At 43.6% G+C, this 27,025-nt stretch overlaps 1 protein-coding gene across 1 annotated transcript in view; it reads left to right on the forward strand.

Moving 5' to 3' along the window:
* LOC126470977 (neuronal PAS domain-containing protein 4) overlaps positions 1 to 27,025 on the forward strand; it is a 1,201,991-nt gene that overhangs the window by 246,193 nt on the left and 928,773 nt on the right. The window contains exon 2 of the mRNA XM_050099023.1: positions 12,618 to 12,799. Within this exon, the coding sequence (XP_049954980.1) occupies positions 12,618 to 12,799 (182 nt within the window). The remainder of the gene's footprint in view (positions 1 to 12,617; positions 12,800 to 27,025) is intronic.

Genomic DNA, 27,025 nt, shown 5'->3' on the forward strand with positions numbered 1-27,025 from the left:
AACACTTTTTGAGACGTCAAGGGGTCACCAATTTAGTACTGGAAGGAAGTGTGAGTGGTAAAAATCGTTGAGAGGGACCAAGAGCTGAATACAGTAAACAGATTCAGAAATATGTGGGTTACAGTTATAATTCGGAGAGGAAGAGGCTCGCACAAGATAGTAACATTGAGAGCTGCATCAAACCAGTCTCCGGAATGAAGACCACAACAACAACGTTGTTCTATTACAGTATTGTTGTGCCTGACTGTCGCTAAAGTTGGAAAAAATCATTTCCGGCGAACGCTGGTGCGGCCCCTTAAACAGGAAGCTATCGCTTTCATTCCTTTTTCCTCAATAATCGAGCAATTTTTCCGTTGTATATGTTTACACATTAAGGAGACTCTGAATTTTAAACCTTTACTTCTTTTTGCTATAGTTACATCGTCAAGGGCGACCGTCGATGTATGTGTTATTGCAGTAAGGTAGCCTGTACGGATTCCCTTTCGGCACTGAAGACTTGTACCCCTACCAGAGGTGGCGGTGAGGGCGGCCTGCGGTGGTGGGAGCGGCCGACTTGAGCGTCGCAGTGTCTGGCCGGCCCGTGCTCCCATTACGCTGGCCGTTGGCCTGGGGCGCCGTCCTGAAATTACGAAATTGTGCCGTGGTACGCAGGCACAGTTCTCACAGGACAATTCATTACGTGCGTTACCGGTCGCGGGAAGGTCTTCACGCTGTTTAGCTGGTCGTAATGCGCGCCGGGCGCAGGAATGTGGCCGGCGGGCCGCCTGTCATTACGGCCCGGCGCCACCTGCGCACCGTTCCTCTAATTGTGCTCAGGAGACACGATCCAGGAATTAAGCGTGTTATTAACTTATTACGGCGGCTGACGTGTCCCGCTTCCTTGCTGATTTTTGCCCCACGAACCCGTCATTAGCCCGCATTAGTCGCGCATGCGCAGTGCGCCAACGGCCTCAGCCTTCCGGAAGTGCGGCATTATGCTGAAGCCCGCAGCATCTGCGCTGCCGCGCTCGCATTGTTTCCGCGACATCTCCCTCTGCACACGACTTCTGTTCTGGACGACCGTCTGTCAGCTAGACATCTCGAATTACTCATTCTGGCTACACCAAATTGGTCGAGGGCCCCGTTCGCCGTAAGACTAAATATCTACGAAGCATCAAACGTCGACCAGAAACGATACATTATGAAATGCGTGCTTTGAAAGACGCTCGGGTGATGTGCGTGTCTGACTATCATCGCAGTGTCGTCTTCTACTTCTGAGAGCAACGTACGCAATTTTTCACGTGTTCTGGGCAACGGAAAAGAAGTAAGGGTAGTATAACCTTCCGTTGTCCGTGTTAACTTGTTCGAGGAATGATAGGAAGATTAGGGTTTAATCTACTGTCGACGAATAGTTCATTATAGACCCAAAGGGGCTAGACAAAAATATGGAAACACAGTGAGAAATGCATGCTTCAACACAAATTCGGACGCCAGCCAAGCTTGCAAGTTGCGATGCTGTATTTGTCCACGAACGGCACCTATGCAATGTCCTCTGTGCGTCTCAAATGTCAGTAGCATCAGATCAGTGTTCTGTGTACTTGGGAGTGCATTATGTTGGAGCTAAGTAAATTCGAACGTGGGAAAATTGTTGTTGCTTTGGTGCTCGTGGGTCTATGGTCAGCGCATCCGTAACAAAGATCGCCGAAGTGTTTGGTGTTTCAATATATATATATATATATATATATATATATATATATATATATATATATAATATGGTGTTAGATAAGGGAATAAAAGAATGGGAAACATCACAACAGGGGATAACCTTATGAAACCTACAGATTAAATGCCTGACTTTTGCAGACGATTTGGCGATTGTCACGAAAGGTATAAAGGAAACAAAAGACGCTATTGAAAAACTGCACGAAATCGCTTCCAAAACTGGACTACAGTTCTCTTACGAAAAGACACAGTTTATGAGCACAAAGAAACTCTCATCTCTGAACACAAAGTGTGGCACGATTTACAAAACGACAAACTTCAAATACCTCGGTGAAACACTACAAATGAGTGGACATAACAGAGACTCAAACGAAGAAAGAAAGACTAAACTGGACAAGGCATACAAAGTAGTGTGGAATCATTACAACAAGAAGTCTATCTCACAAAAAGCCAAATTACGCCACTACGACACCGTGGTGCTCCCCGAAGCACTATATGCCGCAGAGACCACACTAATTCTAGGGCATACACATATCAGACAATTAGAAAAAGTAGAACGGAAAATACTTAGGAAAATATTTGGCGCAGCTAACAACAATGGAATATGGATCAAGAAACCTACAGAGGAACTATACAAACATACGGAGACAATTACAGAAAAGATTAGAAAACGCAGACTACAATTCTATGGACACCTATACAGAATGCCATCACACAGGCTGACCAAACAGATCTTTGACTGGGTAACCACTAGAAACAACAAATGGGTGGCAGAGGTAGAAAACGACCTGAACCAACTCAACATAACAGCAGACACAATAAACGACATAATAAAATTCAGAAACATCATTAAGAAAAGTAAACTACATGAGATACAATGTGACAAACGAACTGGCGTAAAATGGACTGAAGAACGCAGCAACCAAAAAGGCAATCAAGATGAAGCCGAAGACACAAAGCCGACGAGAAGCATGGACAGAGGACCGGAAACAGAAACACAGCGAGCGAATGAGGGAAGTTTGGGCAGCAAGGAAGGCAGCAAAAGCAAGTGGTGATGCCGTGGTACAAGACGACAGCCTCCTGTTCACATAGCTCGCATCGTCCAGGACTAGTTTTGTGAGTCCGAGGACGAGTTAGTTCCTCTCTCCCGGCCACCAAAGTTTAGATTTCTCAATATTATTTAGCCTTTGTGGTCTATTATGGAGAGAAGCCTACCTGATCGTATCCACATTCATCTTCGTTACTTGAACTTGCCACTATTTTGCTTATACACTCAAAGAAGTCGTATCATACGAGTCGTAAATACTCTAGGAATTAGAGAAAACGTAAATTAGAGGAAAACTCTAGTCGAAAGGAATCCAAAAAACCTAAAATTCCAGAACAAAGCGAATACGAGAGCTACGGCAGCGTCGAAGAGGGTAATGAAAAACTGGCTCAGAGCTGGCCCGTCGGGTATACAGCGGCCAGCGACAGTCCGAACTCGTGATCTACAGATTCCGTAACCATTATACTGCTCTGTGTAACCATTGTATTAAAGAGATTGAGAAATCGTTTTCTATGATTTTTCCAGACGTTTCCATGAAACATTTACAGCGCCGATCCGAAGTGAACACACAGATATTTTTTGCGTCTTCTAGTGTGCAGAGATTATTAAAATGTTGTACTTCAATCGAAATCTTTTTACAAGACGCAGAAGTCCTGTAACATTTTTGCAAGCAAAAGACTCTAAGCGCCTGTAACATTTTTGCTGCAGTTTGTATTCGACGTCAGTTTCGTTCTTCTTATCTGCAAAACGCGAGCGCAGCACAACTCAAAAATTTAAAACATATATAGAAATTTCGACAACGTTGTTCTCCTGATAGTAATTCTGCTGAGCTAAAAACTACCGTCTAATGATGAAACAGAGCCTCCGAAACGTGTCGTAATTATACACTCCTGGAAATGGAAAAAAGAACACATTGACACCGGTGTGTCAGACCCACCATACTTGCTCCGGACACTGCGAGAGGGCTGTACAAGCAATGATCACACGCACGGCACAGCGGACACACCAGGAACCGCGGTGTTGGCCGACGAATGGCGCTAGCTGCGCAGCATTTGTGCACCGCCGCCGTCAGTGTCAGCCAGTTTGCCGTGGCATACGGAGCTACATCGCAGTCTTTAACACTGGTAGCATGCCGCGACAGCGTGGACGTGAACCGTATGTGAAGTTGACGGACTTTGAGCGAGGGCGTATAGTGGGCATGCGGGAGGCCGGGTGGACGTACCGCCGAATTGCTCAACACGTGGGGCGTGAGGTCTCCACAGTACATCGATGTTGTCGCCAGTGGTCGGCGGAAGGTGCACGTGCCCGTCGACCTGGGACCGGACCGCACCGACGCACGGATGCACGCCAAGACCGTAGGATCCTACGCAGTGCCGTAGGGGACCGCACCGCCACTTCCCAGCAAATTAGGGACACTGTTGCTCCTGGGGTATCGGCGAGGACCATTCGCAACCGTCTCCATGAAGCTGGGCTACGGTCCCGCACACCGTTAGGCCGTCTTCCGCTCACGCCCCAACATCGTGCAGCCCGCCTCCAGTGGTGTCGCGACAGGCGTGAATGGAGGGACGAATGGAGACGTGTCGTCTTCAGCGATGAAAGTCGCTTCTGCCTTGGTGCCAATGATGGTCGTATGCGTGTTTGGCGCCGTGCAGGTGAGCGCCACAATCAGGACTGCATACGACCGAGGCACACAGGGCCAACACCCGGCATCATGGTGTGGGGAGCGATCTCCTACACTGGCCGTACACCACTGGTGATCGTCGAGGGGACACTGAATAGTGCACGGTACATCCAAACCGTCATCGAACCCATCGTTCTACCATTCCTAGACCGGCAAGGGAACTTGCTGTTCCAACAGGACAATGCACGTCCGCATGTATCCCGTGCCACCCAACGTGCTCTAGAAGGTGTAAGTCAACTACCCTGGCCAGCAAAATCTCCGGATCTGTCCCCCATTGAGCATGTTTGGGACTGGATGAAGCGTCGTCTCACGCGGTCTGCACGTCCAGCACGAATGCTGGTCCAACTGAGGCGCCAGGTGGAAATGGCATGGCAAGCCGTTCCACAGCACTACATCCAGCATCTCTACGATCGTCTCCATGGGAGAATAGCAGCCTGCATTGCTGCGAAAGGTGGATATACACTGTACTAATGCCGACATTGTGCATGCTCTGTTGCCTGTGTCTATGTGCCTGTGGTTCTGTCAGTGTGATCATGTGATGTATCTGACCCCAGGAATGTGTCAATAAAGTTTCCCCTTCCTGGGACAATGAATTCACGGTGTTCTTATTTCAATTTCCAGGAGTGTAGTTTAATGATTGATTACGCTGTTTCTATTTACTTGCAAAACAGCTGGTGTGTTCAGATGCAGGGTGAAACGTGTATAAGTGCAGGGACAGGACGTCACAGAGGTGATATAGTCAGTCATACGGAAGGCATGGAGACTGCCCACTTTAGAATTCCTCTACGGATGACATTGTTTCAAAGTACATTTCTAGATTACCTCTATATAGCAAGAAAAAGCACAGTTACAATTCGTCATAAATGAAGGGGAGGATACTGTTTTGGGTAGATGAATATTTTATTTCCCATCATTGTCGTGAGTAATACCTGTAGCTTTTTTGTATTATATGCGGTAGCGTTCTCGCTTCCCACGCCCGGATTCCCGGGTTCGATTCCCGGCGGGGTCGGGGATTTTCTCTGCCTCGTGATGGTTGGGTGTTGTGTGCTGTCCTTAGGTTAGTTAGGTTTAATTAGTTCTAAGTTCTAGGGGACTGATGACCATAGATGTTAAGTCCCATAGTGCTCAGAGTCATTTTTTTTGTATTATAAACAATAGTATCAATGCCAAATATTGCTTTAATGAAACATAAAAATCCCTTTCGCAACAGCCAGGTGGCTAGAGACCTTGTAGCTTAATCTGACTACCATGGTACGTCTTTGAATGGTTTGCCGTAATCTGCAACTGCATCATGGTATACAATCTGCTTGTCATTGAAAATCGCGTGGTGGAAGATGCTGTGCACCAATATCGGCGAACATCTATTCTATGTCATTCAAGTGTTGGGTCAGGGAAGAATGACTGTATTCCTCCGTAAACGCCCTAATCTCTCTCGTTTTGTTCTGATGGTGTCTACGCGAAGTATAGTAATTATGATGGCAGCAGAGTTGTCCTCCAGACTTCTACGAATACAGGTTCTCTCAGTTTATCCAACAGGATTACATGAGAACAACATCGCCTCTCTCTAAGAGATTTCTGTTTAAGTTTCCCAAACTCTCTGTTACAATGTCACACGGGCTATATCGATCTATTACGATAGTAGCAACACGTCTCTTAGTTCGTACGGTGGATGCTATCATGCCTAACTGATAAAGACCACAAACGCTGAATCAGTTCTCTAGAATAAGTCACACTAGCGTCTTGTACTCCATTTTCTTACGAATGCATTCCATTTTCCCCCGAATTTTCCAACAAACCAAAGTCTTCCTTTCGTTTTACGTACTACTAAATTAATGTCGCCTCTTAGTATTACTTCTAAATTCTTATACGATGTAAAGTGCTCCAGGAATTCACCACTAATCTTGTAATCGCATGTTATAGAAGGAAGAAGATTATGGTTTAATGTCCCTTTCCACACCAAGGTCCTTAGAGACGGAGTACAAGTTCTGATTGTTTCTGGGACGGGGAAGGAACTCGGCCGTGCCCTTTGAAAGGAACCATCCCGGCATTAGCCTGAGGCGGTTTAGGGAAATCGCAGATACCCTGAATCTAGATAGCCGGACGCGGATTAGAACCATCCTTCTCTCGAAAACTAGTCCGGTGTGCTAGCCACTGCGCTACGTCGCTTGTCGGATACTGTCGGGCTCTTTCTCATTGTTACAGGCATTATATTGCATTTATTCACATATAAAGACAGCAGACATTCATTATGTCAAGTGCAAAATTAGTCCAAAGCTTTCTGCATTTCCAAACTATCGTTCACCGACGAGTGTAAACAACAGCATGGTCAGTGGATTGACCTGGAGAGGCGTCAGCCAATAGTCTGCTTGTTTAGGTGGTGTCTCGTAATCGTGCTGCTTATTTGTAAATCATTTACGTGGGAGTCACGTTACAGTATCAGCCGCTTTGTATTGGGAAAGCTACATTGTAAAACGGTCCCCTCATGACCCACAAAGCTTATTCCATCTTGTGATGTATGTACTTTCCCACTCGGTTTTATAGCGTTGCACTCTGTACAACTGAGCACGCATTACTGCTCTGCATAGATCATTTCATACGTTCGTCCAGGAAAAAAAAAAGACTGAGGTCAGCAGAGTAACATAGACTGTATAGCTGCACGCCAGTTTGGTGACGATTTTACTGAGTGTAGCTCTGCGGTGGTACAGTTAAAGCAGTCGCGAGCTGCCCGGAGCGGCGTCAGCCTGGGACCGGTATGGTAATGCGCTTGTGTCAGCCTCTATCAGTCTCCCGATCACCACTATTACAAGACGTGCCGGACTCCCGTTGTCAGGCCTATACTCTTTCTGCAGTCCAAATACTGCGCCAGCATGCTGTCAGTCACAGCTGCGCCGCTCGCATCGCTGCAAATTATGACGCTGCTCAGTTCTTTCACCTAATTCGGTCTCGCGAAATACACTCAAACAATAGTCTGCTTTTGTCATTATAGCCATGTGCTGTTTTGTGTATTTAAAAGTCGTTGTTAATAGTGGTGTCATTATTGAGACTGTTTGTACTTTATCGTGTCTCTATGGCTTGTAAGAAACGCAAGACAGAGAATAGCGGATGAACATCGGCGGCAGCCATACTGCTTTGCGAACGTATTTTTTTTACCAAATTATTACGATGGAGAGTTTAAATAATGCGAGTTCACGTGCAGCGTTTTTGTCACTCCAGTTCCACGGGGGTCTACGCGCACAATGTGATAACTTCATCAAAAACGGTGACTACACACGAAAAAAAAAAAAAAGTTGCAAGTCGATTTTCATTGATTCATAAACTATCATGTTGTCACAGACGACAGACTTCTCAGAAATTACGAATAAATGGACTACAACCTGTAACACGCCACTTCAATAACGACTATGCAATGACTTGTCCACTGAACGGACTTTTGTCACTGTTCCGAAGAAAATGCCACTGAAGGGCGTATTGGCTTTACTAAAATATGACGTTTTTACTTAGGTGATTGTCTTGAAGCTGACATCGTCGTCTTCTTATCAGGAGTATGACTATGTCCACAGGTCTTCATTGTGCGAAGAATATACTGATTTCGAAGATGTGAATGTTGAAATGAATCGCTAACTACGAAATGAAAAAAAAATGTCAGTACTTTTAACTTTTGTTTTTTCAGTTCTTCAGATATCAGAGCGACAATATTTAACATCAGCTCGCTCCCTTGTACCACTAATTCCAGCTAACATGTGCTCTTTCTACAGAATCACAAAACATGACTCGACTCCATTACACGACTTTCGTCAAGTGCTTACATGAAGAAGGACAAAGCTTAATTTGAGGCAAAGAGGTTTAAAAGACCTGCATCGTTCCAAGGGCAATGTTTCGATAAACTGATATATAACTAAGTTAAACTTTGTAAAAGTTAAATTTATGGGTCTTCGTGATAAAGTTTTAAAATTATCGTAGTTATGTAAAATATAAATCGTTATCCATGTAATAATGAAGTTTAGTAAATATACGTTTGTACTTTTCCACATATTACTGAAATTACCGATACCTATTGGTGTCGAAGATTTCAGAATGTGTATCACGCTTGATTACATCAGAAATAAAACAAAATGATTATTCTATTCTTAGCAGTACGAACAAAGTTAGATATATTTTTAAATTGTGATGTATGAAGTGATGCAGTGTCACATGTACAATGGCTCTGAGCACAATGGGACTCAACTGCTGTGGTCATAAGTCCCCTAGAACTTAGAACTACTTAAACCTAACTAACCTAAGGACAGCACACAACACCCAGCCATCACGAGGCAGAGAAAATCCCTGACCCCGCCGGGAATCGAACCCGGGAACCCGGGCGTGGGAAGCGAGAACGCTACCGCACGACCACGAGATGCGGGCACATGTACAATACATACGATGTGTTTGGGGGAAAACATATAAATAATAATTTGTCTTTCTGTGAAACCAGGTGAATCTCTTTCGTATACCGTAGTTAATTTCTACTTTCATTGAACGACGTAACATAGCCAATGAGCACTGTTTTAGACAGTGAATTACGTCAGCACACATACTGGGGGTGCCAAACCTCTAGTCTCAAAGTGATACAGTTTGTAGAGGTTCGTGAACTCAGTGACTTAAGATAAGGAGCTTATGGTCGGAAACGAATACTGAGATGCCTACAGAAACTTGCCAGAAAGAGGGATATGCTGGTGGAATATGCGCTATAGCATCCAGTGCCCGTTATTCTATGTCCTTATTTTTCTTCAGCATTGGTCCAGTTTCTGGGAGTGACTACTAATTATGGGCTTCTTCCGTCTGCAGTTTGCAATTACTTTTGTCCCGTAGCCGGATCCCCTTCATATCGACACAATCTTCAGTTACCCTACGGGAGAAAAGTCGTGTGGGCCACATCATGTGAACTGAATAAACTTTTTCTGCTTGTATTCGTATTTTAAATGTTTATACTGTATACTTCTGATGTGCAGACAAGCGTTTGACTATATAAGTCAAGGAAACCACCCGAAAGCCACAATGATAGTGGTCATTGTATGAAGGTGACTGATCCTACATATAGCTCGCAGGTTAGATCCAGCCTCGGTGTACGTCGTAGCGGAATCTGTGAGAATAATTGTTCAGCTGGTGTACGCTATAAGAATGAATAACGTGTTCTTGAAAAATTTCAGTGTCAAAATACATTGGTGTGCAATACTTAAGGACGAAAGTAACTTTCACATAATGTGTCACTGCTAAGTGACATAGCTAGATGAAACTTGGACCATACATAGAAAGAACTGCAACAGTATAGTACAGAAGGTAACAGAAATGACACTTTTATTCAAAAACAGTAATTACACTGAAGTCACAGCGATTCGTGATGCTCCCTTGAATATTAAAAAAAAAAGGTGGGACATGGTTTTTTATGGCACATGTCATCATCACAGAGGCAGCGCGTGCTCTGCGACGTGCTCATATGCTGGCCACAAGGTTGGTAAAAGTTTTCGTTTTATGGCGTTCCATTGCTCCATCAGCGCAGCTGACAACTACTGGGTGGTCTTCGGAGCATGTGAACGTGCTGAGCTGCGTCTCCACAACGCATCCTATCCGTGCTCGAAAAGTTTTAAGGCGGGGGAATTGGTGGGCCAGTACATTCGCCGTATATACCCTCCTTCTGAGAGATCCACCACCTGCGCCGTTCTATGTGGTCGAGCACTGCCGTCCATAAAAATGAAGTCAATGCCGAATGCGTCCCTGAAAACACACACTTGGTGAAAGAGTGCAGTGTCACAATAATACTGACCTGTGAGTGTACCGTACTCAAAGATCTGCAGGTCAGTATGCCCGTGCAACATTATGCCTCCCCACTTGCATCAAGAAAACGATCAAGTTCGAAAATGCTGAATGTACCGTCATATAGTGGGAGGTGATAACACGTAATGCGCCCAGCAACACAGTCGATCATGATCATACATCCTATTAACAACCTCGTCCCGTCTTTTGTAATGCTTAAAGGACCGTAATTAATCGCGGCGACTTCAGTATAATCATTTTCTTTGAAAAAAGTTGTCATCTCTTTTCGCCTAATTTCGTATTTCTTTCATTTACTTATGCACTATACTTTAGTAGTTCTTCTTACGTATGATACAAGTTTCATCGAGCTTTGCTACATGGCACCGACACGTCAAGCGAAATTTACTTTAGTCCTTAAGTTTTGCATACCAGTGTAGTTTGCATCATTCGCTGCTTGTCTCTAATCTGCCATTGAGACAGTGATTGTAGCGGTACACGTAACGTACCCACCAATCTTTCTAACAAGAGGGAACCAAACAACGAGATTCCCTTCTGTGTAGTCTCTGGAATATCGTACTGGACTTTATTTAGAGGCATGAATCAAACATACGATGTGCACAATGATTAATCAAGGATAGTCTTGAGGACGTAGGTGAACACATACGGCAGTACAACAATCATAAGACCGGGGATAGCCCAAATTTGACTCGATAACTGAATTATATTGTGCACCAAAGATTCACATTTACTTCGGATATTATGCACAGAAATCCTAAGGAAAGAGTGCACAAGTATCGGTCATTTGATTAAGAAGAACATCTACTAAAAAAGGCTACAAAGCTATAACTGAATAACGCACTAGAGGTTTAAGGCTGGAGACAGAGAGAGATGGTTCAAAAATTGTTCAAATGGCTCTGAGCACTATGGGACTTAACATCTGAGGTCATCAGTCCCCTAGAACTTAAAACTACTTAAACCTAACTAACCTAAGGACATCACACACATCCATGCCTGAGGTAGGATTCGAACCTGCGACCGTAGCAGTCACGCGGTTCCAGACTGAAGCGCCTAGAACCGCACGGCCACGCCGGCCGGCAGAGAGAGATGGAAAGAGAGAAAGAGACGGAGAGAGAGCGAGACATAGATAGATAGATAGAGAGAAAGAGAGAGAGAGAGAAATACAAGCGGTGACAACAGCGGAGCATGACGGCGTGTTAGCTAGCTTATAGACGTGCAGCTGCAGACTGCAGGCCAGCGACTAATCTTCCATAGCGTAAATCAGGACAGTAATTCACGCCTCGCTAACAGTAAACGTCACCAACTACGTTAGAATCTCTCACCATTCCGCTGAGTGCGTGAGATCTCAGTACATTGCTTTCACCACAATGACGCCGAATACGGGGTTTACTGTAGTGGATACTGACGACACGACACGGACTTTACGTGACGACTCTTCCAGAAAGAAAATTAGGTATTTTTATTATCGAGTTCTGTGTGGACTCTACAGACCTGTTAGGTTGCCAGGACCTGGCTGGCCCCAACCTCTCAGCAGAGGTACTCTTGCAGTCACGGTGTCGTCCTTCATAAACAAATACCTATCTAACGCTCATCGCTATATTTACAAACAAAAAATGGTTCAAATGGCTCTGAGCACTATGGGACTTAACTGCTGTGGTCATCAGTACCCTAGAACTTAGAACTACTTAAACCTAACTAACCTAAGGACATCACACACACCCATGCCCGAGGTAGGATTCGAACCTGCGACCGTAGCAGCAGCGCGGCTCCGGACTGGAGCGCCTAGAACCGCACGGCCACGGCGGCCGGCATTTACAAACATACTTGCGTAGCTGACAAATAATATTTTCTGAGTTTCGTCTAACCTTCGTCTCAGTAACACATAACAAATAGTTATACAAAAATTTGAATACATAAATGAAGATGTAATTTGCTTAACAAAATCGCACATCTGAATAATTAGAAACTCTTACGTTTGGGCCATATAAATATATTTGTCTCCATCCCTTTCAGCATCACGATGCCCAGTTACCTTCTGACTGAGCAGCGAATAACTTGATCTTCCTCCGGCCTTTGTATACAGCTCGTTCCATGTTTCGGTGTAGTACTGCATGTGTGTGTGTGTGTGTGTGTGTGTGTGTGTGTGTGTGTGTGTGTGTGTGTGTGAGCCAGTGTGTCTGTCTTTCTTTGTATCTTAGAGGGGAGGGTCAACATGGAGATGGATAACTTTTCCCAAAAGCGTGCTGCTGCAGCTTCCCGCACGTACGACTGGATTCATTGGCTCGGTTTCTGTGTAGCATCGCCTTAAGCTGGCTTTGTCTAATTTTGCTATTGTCCGCGTACTGCGGCCCCGCCTACACGCGCGTGCGTACCGTGTTGCAGGTTCGACGCGAGCAAATCGACCAAGGGCGCGTCCAAACTGCGGCGTGATCTGATCAACGCGGAGATCGCCAACCTGCGCGACTTGCTGCCGCTGCCCCCGTCGACGCGCCAGCGCCTCTCGCAGCTGCAGCTCATGGCGCTCGTCTGCGTCTACGTCCGCAAAGCCAACTACTTCCAGCAAGGTAAGCTTACAACAATCACGTCCATCTGTTGAAGTTAAAGAGTGCATCGCTACCGGTCATTACGTGGATTACGATAACGTCAAAACTATGGCCAGCATACCACCTTTCTGCGACTACCTTACCGAGGGAGCTATACAGGGTGTCTTTAAACTTTTAGGAGAAAATTATCGAGGTTGTTGAGCATCCCAAACTGTGTACTTAGAGATGAGGAACTAACTGTGGGAAATCAATGTGTAGTTGTTTGTCGACCTAAACAATTCATACCTTACAGCAAGAATTAAAGATCGTAACAGCTGTTCAATGTGACTCTCGCAGGTCTCAATTCTTGCATTACAACATAATAAACTGAAGTGTGGAAAGGAAAAAAACGTTCTAAGTAACATTTTCTTTTTTGCAAAAATGCGTTTTCACAGCTGTCGTGTTCTTGTGTACTCTGTTGCAAGTATCAGATCATGGAGAAAATTTTTCAAACATACGTTACTAGAAGGTGCATAGTCTTTGTACCAAACAGTGCTTCGCTCAGGAGTTCCAAGTGCCACTCCAATGGATACAGCTGACACCTTTGATTTTAAAGATGCTGCTGAAACATTGTTGTCGTTACAGAAGGTAAGATTTGCTAATGCAGTGTCTCATACTCATCCATCTCAAGTAGCGATTAAAAGTTCTCACTCTTTAACAGAAGAAGGGAAAAATGTCAATGTATTCAAAAGAGCAAAGACCATGGCTGATGTATGCCATGTCGAACATCGTCTGAGAGACAGGCCATGGTTATCAATAGCAAAACAGAAAGAATTGTTGACAATGTCACCATTTCTTCCTCAATATCACAGTGGGATTTAAAATAAACTTTGCAACGTCTGAATTTAGTTTTGTTATTCTCTTATAAAACTGTAAAAGAAATAAAAAATGGTTTTTGTTGACTGCAGTTCTGCCAGTTAAAATATTTCTGCTATACTTCTGTACTTATATTATTACAGACAAAACGCAGTGCCTCTGTATTAGTGGCCCTTGAACAAAAGCTTTGTTATTGGCACTTAGAACTGTTGGCATGGCACTTTGAACGTTCTGAATAAACTGTTTTCTAATTTACCTCATTATTGTTCGCAATCATGTGGGGTAGACAGCATAATTTTGTGGTACGTTCTCTTTTTTTTAGATACAAATAACTTATGTACAAAGAAGACGCATCGTTTTTATCCCCTGATAAATGTGAGATTTAGAACGTTTTCCACTTCCACTCTTCAATTACCAGCGTCTAACTCTGAGTTTAAGCCCATTGGGCCTCATAGCTTGCACACGTTGCTACTTCACGAGTACTCACTGTGTTCTTGTAAGTGTGAATTTCACGGGCGTGGTGAAGTATACTTATCGATGAATCTTCTACCACGCGACCCAAAATCATGTCCTCAGATTCCACCGTCCTGGCCTTCTTGAGAACCTTCTTGGGAAAGAACACGGACGATTTAATTTCCTATCCTTCCCCATTTTAAGCTTTTGCTCCGTTTCTAACATTATCAATGAACTAGGATTCTCTAAACCTGCATACATTTGCTCTAAATGTTAGTGACAACCCGTAGAGATTGTCTTTATAATGGTCTCTGCTTCGAAAATGGCCTCTACCCGATCGTCTCCTTAGTTCGATCTCACGGATGGCTTCGCAATGTGGTTAGGTCTGACAACAACATGGTATCGATTAGCGCGTGGAAAGCACGCATTGTTTTGCTTAAAAAAATGAGAATCTTCTAATAATCTTGAGTCTTTTATTTTGCACATCTGCGCTATGAGAGCAAAAGGCGACGCCTGTAAAAGTCTAAAGTGAAATCTGTAGGCTCCATGGTCAATCATCTCAGAGCGAAAAATGAGCTATATTTTACATAAAATCTTATAGAGAATACATCCAGCTTAGCTACAAATTAGAACTATGTTATCTATACTTGCTAACCAAAAAATGCACTAATTAATTCTGCTCTTGCCCGTGCTCCTTCTTTTGTAATATATCTACACATATTATAAATTTAAGGTTCCCGTCGCTTTTTTTCTGTCTGTATATGAAGGATGATCTCAGGAACTGCGGTACAGCTTGAGAGTGGAAGAGGCGAGAGAGACAATAGTGCTTTTATCTTGGAGTTTGAGGGATTTTAGGATTTGTGACGATGTTTCATGAATTTGAGGAGAGGGGGGTATTTTATAAACTGGTATAGAATCCATGTGTGAGAGAGAAGGCAGGTATGGAAGCAGAGGAGAAACGCTCAGCGTTCTAGGACGTGTAAGGAGAGGTAAAATTTTGGTGGCTCGGAGATTCAAGCTACGCTGGCGGAGCTGAGGATGGGTGAGATAAAGCTTTCAGGGTGTAGAGGGCAATAGAAGGGTGTAGTCTCCATTTACGACCTGGTGGCGGTTTTTTCGATTAGTATTCGAGAACAGATATTTTTTTCATTCCAAAAGTGCCCTTTGTGGGAAAAGTTAACCCCGAATTTACAATTTCTGTGACAGGGGTGGAGAAATGTATCTGTTTTGTTTATTTGAATTAAATAATAGTTTTCACGACAGTGAACATACAACATATTCCTTGAATGATAAAGATATATTCTAGAGTGGAGTGTACGACGGGGAAAATACGCCCCGTCCCGTATTCTACAATGGGTTGTTGCTTGTTGTTTTGCAGTACTACATGCTGACGTCTGTGCGGGCTCGGAGCTATTATTTGGCAGTCACAGTAATGGAATGTTTAATAAAGGGACGGGACGAAGCCAGCTGGTCTGGAGACGAGCTCATCTGTCAGGGCCCGCTATACATTCACATCAGCGCCGTCTTACGCTTATTACGTCCCCCGCCCCGTCCACCGAATTTATAAATCCCACTCTTACGCGGAGGAGTACATCAACGGGGACGTTATTGCGCCTTAATTCCGTGCATTAACCGAATTCAATTAGATCTCATCCCGGCCGGGCCGAGTTCCGCATCAGTCTCGGCGGACGCCCTTAATAAATCTCCGTCGCCTAATTTAAATACTGGACTGCGCCGCGAAACAGTTAGCGAGTCCGTCTCCTCCTAATTGAATGATGCATTAGAGCGCCTGTGGTTTGGGGCCGGCACGCAATGTGTTCGCTTTTTGCGCCTCGCCGCGCCGCACCTCAGCGCGGCCCGTTGGTTACGCAGGCCGGCGGCGGACCGCTGGTAATGCGCCCACCTGGTCATCCGGAACTCCCCGTGACCGTCCTTCTCAACTGGACAGCCGTACACAACCTCCAGCTCATTCTCCGGAACTGAACTGGTGCACAAAACGCACGACTCTCTCAGAATAAAAATAAGGTAATTACACTGACGTAAATTCAGTGTATTACGCTATGAAGCATCTGTCCAATATTTACAAAAATCTTTGGAGACGTCCATCACATAACAGATATTAAATGATTGAACTTCCATTTACTTAGGAATTCACGTCCATTATCAACATTAATATGACTTTGTCTCCCACAATCATGAATACACTCCTGTAATTGTTGTAGTAAGGAAGCAAACAGTCTCCTAATGTTGTTTTGAGGAATTTATTGCCATATCTGAAAGATATTATATGTCAGTTCGTGACCGTCGCTGGCTGGAGATTAATGTGGAAGCATGTGTCTTCCTATTGCATCTCAGACATGCTCTGTGGCTGAAAAATCAGAGGACTATGTTGGCCAGTCAATGATCTGTACATTTCTCGAGGCATTTGTGATGTGAACTGCAGTATTGGGTCTTGCAGTATCTTGCTTGAATAAGTTATTTGGTAGATTGATCACGAAGGGTATAACTATAGGGTTTGCTGTTCTTGTCATATGCTAACGAGGTTTCACCCATTCTTTAAAAATTCATACATATTATAGAAATGGATGTGTGTGTATGTGTGTGTGTGTGTGTGTGTCTGTTCCACATTTCCTCCAAAAGCACTGGACCGATTTCAACGAAACTTGGTACACATATCCCTTCCCGTCAGGCAACAATCGCTGTGAGGTTGGCTTAAATGGCTCTGAGCACTATGGGACTTAACATCTATGGTCATCAGTCCCCTAGAACTTAGAGCTACTTAAACCTAACAAACCTAAGGACATCACACAACACCCAGTCATCACGATGCAGAGAAAATCCCTAACCCCGCCGGGAATCGAACCCGGGAACCCGGGCGCGGGAGCTGTGAGGTTGTTCAGGAGATATAACGTCATAGGGAATGAGATGGGTGAAAAACTGCGGCATCATATATAAAGTTTAAATGTATTACTTCTGTACTACTAACTGTATTCCCAATACATTTCGTAGACAGTATCCACATATGCCACTGAACGTACCTGCAAAATCGTATCACTGTATGACACATAGATTGGGAGATATGACGTCATAAGCACTGAGCTGCGTGAGGAACTGCCACATCATGCATGACGTTTAAATTTATTACTTCTTTGCTACTAACTCTATTCACAACATAGTTCGCTAACAGTAGACACATATGCCGCTGAATTTACTTACACAAGTATATATTTATATAACACATAATTCAATAGATATGAAAGATAGTTGTGGGGGTCTCTCTCGAGACTGCAATAATTGCAGCCCGTCTACTGGTTTAGTTACTGCACGAGCGTTCACACTACATAAAAATAAATCTGCATATGTCTCTGTAACAGTTCTGTTCCTGAACTCCCAGAATTTTATTTCAAGATACTTGGGTTTGTTCTGCTGTATAAATTGCACCTTAAATGCTTTTTAATGAATTGTTAATTCGTCTTAGTTGCTTAAACTTTGCTATTCTTTCGTACTATAAGCTTATTTCGGTGTTACTGCAATTTTGTACTACAAGCTGCAATCATTGTACATAGTACAGATGTCAGTTATATGGTTGTTTAAATAGAGTATCTACAAAGGTATACTTACATTAATTTGCTCATAACATATGTATACAGGGTGAGTCACTATTATTGCCGCTTAGAGTAACTCCGAAAATATGACAGTAGCTGAAAAGTTTGTGGAACAAATGTTGTATGGGACAACGGGGGCCATAATATGACGTTGGTTTTTTATTGCTAAGTGGGTTCACGTCAGAGATATGAAGGTTAACTTTGTCTTTTTAAATGGGGTGCTATAGTTTGGTACTTATTTTCTGATAGCGGCTATCGAAACGAATCCAGTGATGTGTAACATTAAGGTCTTCGAAGTTCAACGAAGATCAAAAAAGTGGCATGAATGTCCATTTACAGAAGGTGTTCGAAGTGATGACCATTGGTATCAATGCAGTGCTGAATTCTTCTTGTCATGGATTGAGTGGTATTCCTTATCACTTCGGCACTTATCGAAGCACATGCTCTGACAATTCTCTCTCGTATATCGTAAATAGTAAATATTCGCTGAATACCGAGTATCCATCTAACGTGCCATTGACATGTAAGCACCATCCGACGGTTTTGCAATACAACATTAATAGGAACAGTAAGACTAGTATCGTCGAACCAATGTGAATGATGTATTCAAAAAAATGGTTCAAATGGATCTGAGCACTATGGGACTTAACAGCTGTGGACATCAGTCCCCTAGAACTTAGAACTACTTAAACCTAACTAACCGAAGGACATCACACACACCCAGGCCCGAGGCAGGATTCGAACCTGCGACCGTAGCAGTCGCATGGTTCCGGACTGCGCGCCTAGAACCGCGAGACCACCGCGGCCGGCAATGATGTATTCCTTCGAAGAACAATTCGATATTCTTCTCATTTACGGAGAATGCCAACGAACTTCAGTGAGAGCTAGAGACTTATACACTGAAATATATCCTCAACGTACTCACCCTACACGTCGTACATTTAAATATGTGTGTGATAAATTGAGAACAACTGGATCTTTAACGCATCGGAAACATATCCGGGAAAGGAAAGTTACTAACGAGGAAACGGAAAATGGTACGCTGTGGCTCGAGATTCTTGTGGTAGTTCGCGCCAAATCGCAAGGGAATTTGGCATGAGCCAGAGTAGTGTTGTTCGTGTTCTGCATCGTCATAAATATCATCCTTACCATATCAGTCTCCACCAAGAATTAACTGGTACGGATTGTATGCGTCGCAGTGAATTCTGCCGATGCGATCAATTCGGATACAGAGGGATGACACAATTATTAATTTGATTTTATTTACTGACGAGGCTACATTCACGAACCATGGAAATGTTAATCGGCATAACATGCATTATTGGGCAAATGAAAATCCATGTTGGCTGCGGCAAGTTGCACACCAAAAACCGTGTTCGGTGAATATAAGGTGTGGGAGTCTGGAGGACAGAATTATAGGCCTCTATTTGATCGAGGGAAATCTTAATGGTAGGAATTACATCACATTCCTACAGGAAAAATTAGGTCTGTTACTGGAAGAAATACCTTAAGGAACAGAATGTGCTGTCAACATGATGGGTGTCAGGCACATTTTTCCCTGATGGCTAGAAATGAGTTGCAGAGACAATTCCCAAATCGTTGGATTGGACGCGGAGGAGATGTGGCGTGGCCGGCTCGTTCGCCAGACTTGGCGCCTCTGGATTTTTTCTTGTGAGGATTTGTAAAAGACATTGTTTATAAAGACATTCCAACTACACCTGAATATATGCAAGAGAGAATTGTCAGAGCGTATGCTTCGATAAGTGCCGATGTGATAAGGAATGCTACTCAATCCATGATGAGAAGACTGCAGCACGGCATTGATACCAATGGTCATCACTTCGAACACCTTCTGTAAATGGACCTTGACCTTCAAAGACCTTACCGTTACATATCATTGGATTCGTCTCGATAGCCGCTGTGAGAAAATGAGTACCAGACTACAGCATCCCATTTACAAAAAAACGAAGTTGACCTTCATATTTCTGAAGCAACCCCACCTAACACAAAAAAACCTACGTCCTATTATGGCCCCCGTTGTCCCATGCAACTTTTGTCCGACAAACTTTTCAGCTCCTATCATACTTTCGGAGTTGTTCTTGGTGGCAATAGTTAGTGACTCACCCTGTATATTGCATCTGTTTCTGGTGGCTATTTTCTTGCTGTTTCATATTTTTCACAATTACGTATTTTCGCAAGATTTGATAGTTGGTTCTATTTTGACATCTTATTAACTTGATTTTCGTAAGATTTGGCGGTTGTTTCTACAGTGATAGTTTTTTATATGTTATGAAAAATATATAATTATTCACAATATAGGACAGCAAGAAAATTACGACCATATACAAATCCAGTGTATAAACACGTTATAACAACCTAACGTAAGAAAACCTGGATCAAGTCAATAATCTGTCAAATAGAAGCAACTATCAAATTTTATGAAAAATACATAACTGTTCATACTAAAAAACAGAAAATAGCGACCAGACACAGATGCAGTATGTACACACGTTATGAACAATTTAACGTAAGTACACCTCTGTACATATTCTATGTAAATTACCATCTAATTGATGACATCTATATTATGTATTATGGTTGCAGGTTGTACTAGAAAATGGAAATAAAGCCGAAATAATATTATAATACGAAATAATAATGAACTCTAAGTAGATAATATGAATTAACTATTCATTAAAATGTTATACTGTGACCTATATTACTCTGCAGGCCCTACAATGCGAAAATTGATAAAATGTTTTTGTTAATAGAGTCCATAGACACCAAAAGCCTTCTACTGAGGGTTGTATTAAAATATGAAGTCTAATAGAATTCTATAGGCTATTACAGATTCAGCTGCCTACTTTTATATAAAAAACTTAGCTGGAAAATAATTAATGGGAGTAGGTAATTGTACAATACAATATGCGTAAATTCTGAGGCATTCTGAACAACATCTACTTTCGCGTTATTTACAACTCATCTGTTCTTATGCGATTTTCTGAGGATTCTCGGGAAATGTAGTCAGTCTACTAAGACGATTGCTCACAAAACATTTGTACAGCCCATCCTAGGATATTGCTCAAGAGTGTAGAACTCACACCAGAAAGGTCCAACAAAGTTTACTGAATGTATACAAAGACAGGCAGCAGGAATGGTCACACGCTCGTCTGACTCACAGGAAAGGGTCATAGCAATACTGAAAAAATCTGAACTGGCAGACACTTGCGGACAAACATCAACTATACTGCGAAAGCTCATTTACAAAGTTTAAACAACAATATTAAGTGAGGAGTTATGAATATGCTACACACCCTGCGCATTTCTCCAGTAGTGGCCGCGAAGAAATGATTAGGCTCGTAACAGTGGGCACAAATGCATTTAAGCAATAATTTTTCTTTTACCCCATACGTGATTGGAATATGAATAGACCCTAACGTATTGTATAGTTGGAAGTACCCTCTGCGATGGACTTGTCAGTGGTTTCGCAAGGAGTGGATGAAGATGAACAGTTTATTCGTAATAGAACTCGTTCATCTACCTTAAATACATCTTCTGGATTCCGCGGTTGCAGGATAACATTGCAGCCTAGTCACCAAGGTCGTGGGTCATAGCTCCGACTCAGGTGTGGATATGGACTTCAAATGTAACTATAGGAAGATTTGGAGTAAACGTCACATCGATGAAGAGGTAATTACAAACTCAGCACAAGCTCAGTTTGGGAGGAGGTGGAAACATACCAGCTGTGTCCTTTGAAACGTTCCTTCCATCCATTATTCGGAACTGCCGCAGCTTCGCGAGAAACCACACTTGTGGCCGAGATCAGAGTACACACAGTCTTGGAGTTGTGGGACGCACGAGACGGACTACGCAACGCACTGCTCCGCGGATTTAGTCGGATACGTTTATTAGTGGACCCGCATTAGTTGTATGTACTGCTACATTTACAGATCAGCCTAAGTAAGGATCGCCAGCCTCGCTTAAACCAGAGAGACAGGACTGAACTTCACAATTCAGAAGTCAATAGCTAAAAGCCCAGTTTCTACCTAATTACTTTCAGATAAGTTTCTGAGATCCGACCGCTGGACTGGGAAGATTCACCGCTAACAGTTCAGTGAATCACCTTCAACTGGGTATTTGAATTTGCAGTTTATAATTACCCTAACAATCAAACGGGAACACAGTTCAATGTCAACAGGGAAAATGTCACGCAAAAATCATCACATTTAGATTTGCACTGATACAAATGAAGTTCATTGGTATCGAATAACTCGAACCAGGTCCGTCACTTTCTATCTAATCAACACTTCCATCTATCTTAAATATCCATGTTTCCTCAGAGTTCTTAACGTTCAAGTCCACACTTGTTACTTCTCACCGCTGGCAGAGCATAACAGCAAAATTCATAAGCAGTAAGCGATACCCGCGTACGGGAACGCACTTCGGATTCTGTCAATCTTCTACAGTCCGTCCCGTGACTGATCACGAAGCATCAGCTATTCGCGACTTCCGAAATACACAAAAAAACACCTCCAGCCCAGAGGGCACACGAGCTCCTCACTCCACGAGGCTCGCTGGCCGACTTCCTCGATTTCGTGAGCCCCCACCACTTAACGATAATATTTAAAATGTAGTCTTTTCAGCCAGTCAGAAAACAAGAGCATAAAGTAGGCACTGTCATTGAACGTTCACCTCTTCCCTGTTACGGCGCTCCTGAAAGGTGGTACCCCCTAGCCCGTTTCTGCAACAACCGTCATGGGGAAATTTCTCTCCTTATGAAATCAACCGATTAGAAGGATTAGGGAAAATACAACCCATCCTCATCAGGCTGAACAAAATCCCCTTCCTCTGACTTCCGGATAGCCGGCCGAAGTGGCCGTGCGGTTAAAGGCGCTGCAGTCTGGAAGCGCAAGACCGCTACGGTCGCAGGTTCGAATCCTGCCTCGGGCATGGATGTTTGTGATGTCCTTAGGTTAGTTAGGTTTAACTAGTTCTAAGTTCTAGGGGACTAATGACGTCAGCAGTTGAGTCCCATAGTGCTCAGAGCCATTTGAACCATTTTTTGACTTCCGGATAATGGCTGGGGCGACCACCGTACCGAAACAGGGATACAACACCTCGACGGCTTGGAAACGATGTGTTACAGCTTTCCAAAGGAATCATTCATCTTAAGCTATTTAGGGAAGTTACGGGAAACATAAATTTGGAGGGGAGGGATGTGAATGCGTGTCGGAACAGTGTATATCCTCACAATATACCAGAATGAAAGTTAATGAAAACGTGAAATTCTGTCATAAAGTGGGCATGTGTCTTCTACGTACATTGTCAGCTCACAAAAGATGACAGACTTCTAAAAAATGACAATGAGCTTGCTGTATATCCAGGACTTCAAACGCCAGTTTTCAGTAAAACGAAAAATACAGTTTGTTTTCGGTCGCCTGCACTATAACACAACCGCACTGCAAACAGAATAGCTATCTCCTGGAGATATCAGAAACTTCTATCTGTATAATTTGGACAGAAAGGGAAAAGACAAATGATTACGTACATTTACGACCACCACACGGTGCCCCAACATACTGGGATAAAATCTAAACCTCGCCATAGCGTCACACGGAATAGGGTATCCTTGGTATATGTGGGAGGAGTAGCCATGTCTCACACCGGATTTCATCCTCCGCATTCTTTTAATTTTCTCATATATTCACAGGAACACCGAAAAGACATTCATCAAAGCCATGGATCGAGATGGCAAAGTTGTCAAGACTCTGGTATTGTATTGGAAGGAGCTGGTGACAAATCTGCGTCCATTCACCGTGAATCAGCTTCCGCATTGTTTCACTGAACTATTAAAGCTGATTGCATCTAGCACAGGCCCACTAAATGATCACCAGAAGCACCTTTAGGTCGAACGGGTTGACGCAGTGATCGTTGAAATGTGTGGGATAATAAGTACACTTCAATTCCTCCGTGGTAGGGAGATGCTTGTTCGTCTTCTCTTATTAACGGACTACACTCTGGCTGAGATATGGTGCAGCCTTAGTCATTCCATGAAGATCTCGTGTAATTGAAAATTTGTTAACTGTCATGTATTCAACACCGGTATTGATGTATCCCAGTAGGAGCAGTTCACGGAGCGGATTTTCCGGGGTCGAATGTTTCGCACTATTTCACCTACAGCCTACGAGTTGAGGAAGGGTAAAATAGGTGATTCGAGCTGACTCTTTTTCATTTCGCCAGACGCTGTTGAAACATTTGGATACCAATATTTTCAGAAATTATCATATTTATGTGTGCTTCAGAGCGATTAGAAAAGAGAGAAGAAAAATTTGTTTAAAACGTCGAACTTCACAACAGTGAGTTATGTATAAAACTGGTTTTTTGTTTGATAGGCTCAAGTTGATTTTGTTTTGTAAGAGCATGTAATTGTTCGAAGGGTACGGAATTATTGTTTTGTAAGAGGATGTAACTGTTCGAAGGTTGCGGAGAGGTTTGATGATCGTAACTGAATTTAAAGGAACAAGTATATTATTAGGAAAGCGGGAAAAATTAATAATTTTGCATTTATCCACATTTAAAGGGAGTCATCATTTAGTAACTTCTAGAAATTGTGCTCAAGTCTTTCTGCATTACGTTAAGATCGTCTGACGACGACACTTCCCTGTACGCAGTACTACAGTCAGCGAATAAGATAGTTTGTTTCTTTTATTTTAGTGTATTCTTACAAAAATTTTCGTCGGTCTATCCGTTTCGGTAAGTGGTGATCATCTTCAGATCTGCAGAAAGAAAGAGAAACCAAATACATTTAATGGATAATCTACATCTTGAACACAATAAATTACGACATAATGAATAGGTATTACTTCCAAAAATACAGAATACATGAACTTCAAGATGTAACGATGCATAAAGGCTTAAAAAATATCCTAATACACGGTCCAGTCACTTTAATGTAACCATCGTTATATTCGACGTCGAGGTGCAATAACTACTTGGAGATGGCAGGTGGTAACACTAGCAGTGGAAGGTATATAAAGAGTGTCTGGGGTCCGAGGAAAACAGTGCAATCGTTATCGTAATGTGGAAGCGCAGCTATTTATCTGGCGTCCAAAAGGGCATGATCATTGGTTTTCGGGCCAAGGGTGGAAGCATTTCCGAAACGGCTAAGTCTGTAAGCTATTTATTTGTCGTCGTGGTTAAGGTATACGGTGCATGGAAAAATGGCGCTATGACAGTGGTGAAGGACAGGTGCAGAGATGTGTACGTGCGAACAGATGTTGAACTATTGAGCAACTGGCTGACCAAATGAACCGAGGAGCTACCAACAGTGTCTCCCCAACGATCGTTCAGCGAACGTTGTTCCGTAGGGGTCTCCGCAGCAAGCGGCTGCTCCATGCCCCTATGCTGACTGCTGTTCATTGGCGACGAAGGTTGGAATTTACACACAAATACAGCAACTAAGCTTTCACAGAGTGGCGACAGGTGGCCTTTTCAGATGAATCACATTTTATTCTGCGTCGGACAGATGGCCTTTGGTGTGAACGGCGTGAAAGGTCTAAAAGCAAAGAAAGAGGGGGCTTTGTGGTTTTTGGAATGTTTTCGTGGCGTTCGCTGGGTGATCTCGTCATTCTGGATGGCACAGTGGATCAACACAAGTATGAATCTATCCTTGGGGACCATGTCCACCCCTACATGCAGTTTGTTTTTCCTCGGCATATTGACATCTACCAGCAGGACAATGCAATGTGTCACACAGCTCACAATGTATGTGCATGGTTCGAAGAGCACCAGGATGCGTATACCGTACACTCCTGGCCACCAAATTCTCCGGATTTAAACCCAATCGAGAGTTAGTAGGACCATCCCAATCGCACTCTACGCGCCATGGATCGTCAAACGAGAAATCTAGCTCAGCTGGCCACGGTACTGGTGTCGGCACGGCTCCACATTCTTGTCGGTACCTTACAGAATCTCAGAGACTCCCTTCTTGCACATCTCGCAGCGGTCCATACTGCAAAAGGCGGTTATTCAGACTTTTGACAGGTGGTCACATTAATGTGACTGAATAGTGCTTAAACTGCCCCACAAAAACAGTGAAGCCCTCAGAGACATGGCCGGGTGTCAATACAACTTCGACAACACGCAAACCTTCGACGATTCTGTAAATGATTAGAGCTGAAATTCTCTGTGACGGGTAGATTGGCCACCAGAGTGCATTAGTGTTTTCCGTGTTTAGTGTTGTTACCAAACATGGTAGGGTATAAAAGGGACGTGACCAGAGTTAGATGTTGAGTGATCACTGTGAAGGACATGAAGATGATGTGTCACACATGGTTATCAGCGCATGAAAGAGTTTGGATGGGCTTTATTGCTGATCTCCATTTGGGTGTCTAGTCGAATCGTGCAGTAACCAGATTTGTGTGGCATACTGATGTAATAGTGGCACGATGTTGGACAGCATGGGAAGGTGAGAGCAGCCAGATTCGTCGTCTAGGTTCTGGTCGGCCACGTTTTACCGCCACAAGGAAGTATTGCCGTATTGTGCAGCAAACACATCGTAACGCCGTCACACCTGCGCTTACCATCCGAGAAAAAGCGGTGGACTCCCTGCAACACTCTGTTTCATCTCTCACCATTGTTCGGAGAGCAGCAGCCGGACTGCGGAACTGCGCTGCCGGTAACATCACAACACAAACGGCTATGTTTGTAGTGGCGCCACGACCGGGAAGCATGGGCTGCTGATGAATGGTGTTGCACTGTGATGAGCGATGAATCGCGGCTCTGCACTACCCCGGATCTACGGATGACCATCCTCGGCGAGTACAGGGATGATGGCATGGTGAGAGGTCTCAATCTTTCATTATTTTAGAGAGGCAGAGCTTCGTTAATCCCAGCGTCATCGTGTGGGGAACCATCTGTAATGACTACGGTTCACGAATGGTAGTGTGTGAGTGAATTCTGGCGGCACTACGATACGTCACGGACATCCTGCGTCTATCTCTATGAACCGTCTGAGTGATGTTGAGGTATTCCTGTGGCCAGAGAGACCCCAAGATCTGTTCCAGCTCGGACGTCAGATCCGTCCCTGTGCCAGTTACTAGGATACAAACGACCAGTTGCAACAGCCTCAGGAGAGGATATAGCGTCCTTATGACACTCTTCCCAACCGAATCAGTGCATGTGTCCAGGTCAGGGGAGGTGGAGGGTGCAACGTCATACTGATAAGTGGGTCCATACTGTCAAGTTATTTGTAAATATGATTTGGTATATTGGAATAACATCACGTACTCTCTCAACCTGTGAAGTTTCATTTCGTTTCCTCTTCCCCATCTGT

Source organism: Schistocerca serialis, chromosome 3, assembly GCF_023864345.2.
Source record: "Schistocerca serialis cubense isolate TAMUIC-IGC-003099 chromosome 3, iqSchSeri2.2, whole genome shotgun sequence".
Classification (NCBI taxonomy): domain Eukaryota; kingdom Metazoa; phylum Arthropoda; class Insecta; order Orthoptera; family Acrididae; genus Schistocerca; species Schistocerca serialis.